This window comes from Azolla caroliniana, unplaced genomic scaffold, assembly GCF_043228905.1.
Source record: "Azolla caroliniana isolate FFs.n. ecotype wild unplaced genomic scaffold, voAzoCaro1.0.p SCAF_7, whole genome shotgun sequence".
Classification (NCBI taxonomy): domain Eukaryota; kingdom Viridiplantae; phylum Streptophyta; class Polypodiopsida; order Salviniales; family Salviniaceae; genus Azolla; species Azolla caroliniana.
In genome coordinates, this window is record NW_028230442.1 from 906050 (window position 1) to 912036 (window position 5987).

Genomic DNA, 5987 nt, shown 5'->3' on the forward strand with positions numbered 1-5987 from the left:
AACTGCACCACTTCTTTCCTAACGGAGGAACAGGAACAGGAACAGGAAGAGGAAGAGGGGCGACAGCGACAGCGACAGGAGCAGCGAGATTTGCGGAGGAGGACCCGGTCGTCGCTATGGACTGCAGGCTGACGCTTGGCCTTCCGCAAAGGCCGCCGCCCTTTACGCCGCCCTTTTCGCCGCCTCTGCCGCCGCTTTTCTCGGCCCACCTTCTTGATTCTCGCCTTTCCGCCGGCAAATCGCCAACAGCCTCCTCTTCCTCTTCTTCCTCTTCTTCTTCTTCTTCTTCTTCTTCTTTCTCCTCCTCCTCCGATGGCCTCCCCATGCCCGTCCATTCCACTACCGCTCCTCCCCATAGATCTCAGGTATATATATGTAATTATATAGAATTACCGGCATGTAATTTGCACAGAGACTGTCAAATTGATTCATAATTGCTTCGTCATTTCTTGTCCGCCATGCCCAAAACCCTAATCCATATCATCCATCGTCACCTCCTCCCCCCAACCAACCAACCAACCATACATTGTCCCTTCCAAACCCTAATTACGATTCTGTCTTCCTCCATACCATCTCCCATTTCCAAACCCTAGCTCATGTTAAATGTTACGATACCCTAATTTTCAAAGTTACCATCTCCAAGCCCTAATTCTAAAAATGATCGATACCATCTCCAAACCCTAATTTTCAAAGTTACCAGCTCCAAGCCCTAATTTTAAAAATGATCGATACCATCTACAAACCCTAATTTTGAATGTTACCATCTCCAAGCCCTAATTATAAAAATGATCGATACCACCTCCGTACCCTTATTTTGAAGGTTACCAACCCTTAAATCCTACTTTTAAAATGATCGCTACCATCTCCAAACCCCTAAATTTTAAAATGATCGATACCATCTCCAAACGCTAATTTTGAAATGACAGACACCATCTCCGAACCCTAATTTTAAAATGATCGATACCCATCTCCGAATGCTAAATTTTAAAATGACAGATACCATCTCCAAACCCTAATCTCTAGGCCCACGCTCTGCTCTGCTGCTGTCGCGCTAGCCAGAAATTCCCAAGCCTCATCTTAGAAGTCTGATGCATTCGGGAAAGTCTCGCAATTAATTTATTATTTGACCCTTGTTGTTCTGCTTTGGCTGTCTGCAGAAGAAGAAGACGACGAAGATAATGTGGAGCTTCAATGGAGAAGATCAGATGAGTAAGCAGTATACATTAGCAGAGATCGACAATCCTTCAACATTCTTCAGTCCTGATCATCATCATGATCCTCATCCGGAAGACGATTTAATGTATGATTTCCACAATATCAGTTACGAAGATAATAATAATAATAACACGATTCAGTTCAATCCCAGCTCAGAAAATAATAATTATGACGGTGAGGATGATGAATACTGTACAGTAATGGCGCACCAGAATGATCCTCACATAATAAATGAGGAGCAGCTACTGCCATTAGAGGAACCACAGGATAATAATTACAGTAATTCTCATGACCATGCTAATAATGGCGGATTTAATCCGCCTAATCAGATCTCTAATTATACCTCATCAATTCATGACCACTGCCAATCACAATTTTCTACCGCTACAGCTACAGTTACTGCTTCTGATCATCGTCTATTTCGGCATAAAGATCTTCATCAACAGCAACATCCTTACATTAATCCATTACTAAATCATGATCGGATTGGAAATAGTAATGCTTCCCTGACCATGAATCCCACTTATTATGATCGCCATCACTATAACTATGTGCAGAGCATGATGAACCCGTGCAGCAGAGTTTGTGCTCACTGCAAGACCAGGAAAACTCCCCTCTGGAGAAATGGACCTCACGGGCCTAAGGTAACATTAATCATCATGCAAAATTAGACACACCAAAATTAATCAGAGTTTAACTCCATAATTAAATTAGATCGAACTAACTAATTGAAAAATTTCCTGTCTGTATGCAGTCACTGTGCAATGCATGCGGGATCCGATTCAAGAAAGAGGAGAGGCGGAATCATACCATCAATAGTGGTCCTGGACCATCGCTAGATGTATACTCTGCAGGAAACGATCAAAACATCACTAATCGCTACAAGCATATAACTGATCAGCACGACATGCATCATCTTACCATTAATCGCAGTGCTGAAGGCGCTAACCGATTACATGCTAATCATGATTATATCAGTATTAACCATGAAGTTAATGTGGGTTCCTTCAATCACAGTACTTATCATAATAATAATCGTCATCATCATCATCATCATCATAATGTCTTCTCCAGTAGTCTTCATATCGATTGATGACCTCAAATTGCACGACATCTGAATCTATTGCCATTAAATTGGACCCATCAATCTGGTTCAAATTATAATCAAGTATCACTAATTAGCTTGGGAAATATGTATGATATAGTGTTGAGTGACGTATTAGTGATTCACATCTCATTAATGCTGTTCTCGTACGCCCTAATCCATTAAACCTAGCTAATTAACCCCTTATTAAACATGATTCCTTAATGGATCATACGACAATAATATACTTCAAGATTCCTTCCAATCGGAGGCCATACATTGCCACCATCCACACACCATGGGTATTTGCCAGAGTATGTGGTTCATTGCCCTACATTAATTCCATGATTAGAAGTACACATACCCTGCATACAATATTTCTAATAGAATTGGAAGGTTCGATGGAATTATGTGGTGTTCATTTGGCCATTATTACCGCATGGTTTTGTAACCCGTTGCTTAAGAATCTCGTGTTAAAATTTGTTTGAATCAGGTAAGTAACCCCCATCCCTTAAATGTATATCACATTCCATGAACCAAATGTCTGTAGAAGATGTCATCTTTAATTCAGAAATTGTTAATTGGTATTCCTTATTGATGGATGTTTTGATTAACTCATTCAGCTAATAATAGTGCGATGTCTTTATTATAAGTGGCTTATTACTTCAATCCTAATTACTCAAATTCAAACATTTCAAAACTATGAAGCATTCATTTCAATTTGGTATCTGTAATTGTCTTCATGTTAGCTTAGCATTGAGAATTTGTATTGTTTCAAACCCAGTTTCATAGAAATTTTTTAATGCATGTGAATTTGTTAATCATCCTTCGTCATTTAATGTTTGTTTTAACTTTAATATTCTAGCCATGAATATTGAATCATGTTTTTGTTATGTAAGATTGTCCCTCCTTATGGGGGAGTCGGCTAAAAAGCCAGAATCGGCCGAGAAGCTGAAATGAGAGTCGCCTGGTCGAATTCGGCCGAAAAGGGATTCAATCATATAGAAGTCAACCAAATAGAAGTTTAAACGAATATGTACATATACATATATGCATGTGTGAGATAAGTTAGTATATATAGAGAGAGTTGTATTAGCGGCGTATGTATGTGGGATAACTCACTGAGTGTATAACAGTGAGAGAAGTGCGCGAAAGTAAACTCTTGTGAATAAGCGCGCGCGCGTGTGATCTCGGTGTATCAGAGCATGAGAGAGTGAACACGAGTGTTAACACAGTTGTTGCTGTGAAAGAGAGTGAGCGTGTGACAAAGAGAAATATAGTGAGATAACACAATGGTGGTTGTGAGAGTGCGAGTGATATAACTCTGCAATTGAGTGTCAAAGGAAGCAAAAAAAGAAGAGTGTAACAGAGAAGAAAGAGAAACAGAACATAGAAGTTTTGAAAGGTTCGAAGGAGATAGATACCTACGAGTTAGGGTTTGGTGCACTTGACTGAAACCACAATTTCAGATAACAACCTGAGAGTACATCCATACCGAATCAGGTTCTATCATTCTATGATTGTATTTCTTCTTGTCTCGTAGTGGAAATCTTGTTCACCGTGGTTTTTCCCTGAAATCAAGGTTTTCCACATAAATAGTGTGTTACTTGTTTTATTCTGTTTGTGTCTCAGTATATAGGTGGTCTACGTCTGAGTGTAATATCTATCAAACTGGTATCAGAGCATAGTTTCTAGATGGAAGGGAATGTGAATGGCTTTCTGGGGATGATTGTCCTAAACTCACAAAACTACTCAGACTGGAAGATCAAAATGGAAGATCTTTTGATAGTTAAAGATTTGTATGAGCCTATAGAAAAGGAAGACATACCTAGAGGGGTAATAGAATCTGAGTGGAAAACTCTAAATAGAAAGGCAGTCGCAACCATAAGATAGTGTGTAGACATTAGCATTCTACAACATGTAGCAAGTGATATAAATGCCTATGAGTTATGGCAAAAACTCTCAGCCCTCTACGAAAGGCAGTCGCAACCATAAGATAGTGTGTAGACATTAGCGTTCTACAACATGTAACAAGTGATATAAATGCCTATGAGTTATGGCAAAAACTCTCACCCTCTACGAAAGGAAAAATGCCTTAAATAAAACTTCCCTAATGAGAAAAATAGTGAGACTAAAGTACATAGATGGGGAGAGTATCGAAGAGCACATAAATACTTTCACGGGTCTGCTAAACCAGTTAACATCAGCGAAGTTCCTATTAGATGATGCTATGCAGGCCACACTACTACTATGTACTCTACCGGACTGTTGGGAAAACCTAATAATGACACTCAGTACCTCATGTAAAGAAGACAACCTATCTTTACATTCTTCAGTCCTGATCATCATCCGGAAGAAGATTTAATGTATGATTTCCGCAATATCAGTTACGAAGATAATAATAATAACATGATTCAATTCAATCCGAGGTCAAAAAATAATAATTATGAAGGTGAGGATGATGAATACTGTACAGTAATGGCGCACCAGAATGATCCTCACATAATAAATGAGGAGCAGCTACTGCCATTAGACGAACCACAGGATATTAATTACAGTAATTCTCATGACCATGCTAATAATGGCGGATTTAATCTGCCTAATCATATCTCTAATTATACTTCGTCAATCACAATTTTCTACCGTGACAGCTACAGTTACTACTTCTGATCATCGTCTATTTCAGCATAAAGATCTTCATCAACAGCAACATCCTTACATTAATCCATTACCATATCATGATCCGATTGGAAATAGTAATGCTTCCTTGCCCATGAATCATACTTATTATGATCGCCATCACTATAACTATGTGCAGAGCATGATGAATCCGTGCAGCAGAGTTTGTGCTCACTGCAAAACCAGGAAGATTCCCCTCTGGAGAAATGGACCTCATGGGCCTAAGGTACAGTAACTAAAATTATACATACCAAAATTAACCAGAGTTTTAACTCCATAATTAGATCGAACTAACTAATTGAAATTTTCCTGTATGTATGGCTGTAGTCACTGTGCAATGCCTGCGGGATCCGATTCAAGAAAGAGGAGAGGCGGGGGATCCGATTCAAGAAAGAGGAGAGGCGGAATCACACCATCAATAGGGCACCATCAATACTATTGATCCTGCACCATCGCTAGGTGTATACTCTGCAGGAAACGATCACAACATCACTAATTGCTACAAGCATATAACTGATCATCACGACATGAATCATCTTACCATTAATCGCAGTGCCGACAGCGCTAACCGATTACACGCTAATCATGATTATATCAGCATTAACCATGAAGCTAATGTGGTTTCCTTTAATCACAGTACTTATCATCATAATAATAATAATAATAATAATAATAATAATAATAATAATAATAATAATAATAATAATAATAATAATAATAATAATAATCGTCATCGTCATCGTCATTATCATCATAATGTCTTCTCCAGTAGTATTCATATCGATTGATGACCTCAAATTGCACGACATCTGAATCTATTGCCATTAAATTGGGCCCATAAATCTGGTTCAAATTATAATCAAGTATCACTAATTAGCTTGGGAAATATGTATGATATAGTGTTGAGTGACATATTAGTGATGCACATCTCATTAATGCTGTTCTCGTAAGCCCTAATTCATTAAACCTAGCTAATTAACCCCCTTATTAAACATGATTCCTTAATGGA

General features: G+C 38.6%; 1 protein-coding gene across 2 annotated transcripts; it reads left to right on the forward strand.

The window, feature by feature from the left end:
* On the forward strand, positions 1-5676 carry LOC147861431 (uncharacterized). Of its 2 annotated transcripts, XM_087323017.1 has the most exons (4): positions 1-365; positions 1158-1859; positions 5306-5349; positions 5380-5676. In XM_087323017.1, the coding sequence occupies exons 1-4, from the start codon at positions 117-119 to the stop codon at positions 5435-5437; spliced, it is 1053 nt and encodes a 350-aa protein (XP_087179143.1). In that variant the 5' UTR covers positions 1-116; the 3' UTR covers positions 5438-5676. The 2 variants fall into 2 exon arrangements, with proteins under 2 accessions (XP_087179143.1, XP_087179142.1); XM_087323016.1 differs by lacking the exons at positions 5306-5349; positions 5380-5676 and adding an exon at positions 1970-2891 and having other exon boundaries at positions 17-365.
* Positions 5677-5987: the final 311 nt, after the last annotated feature.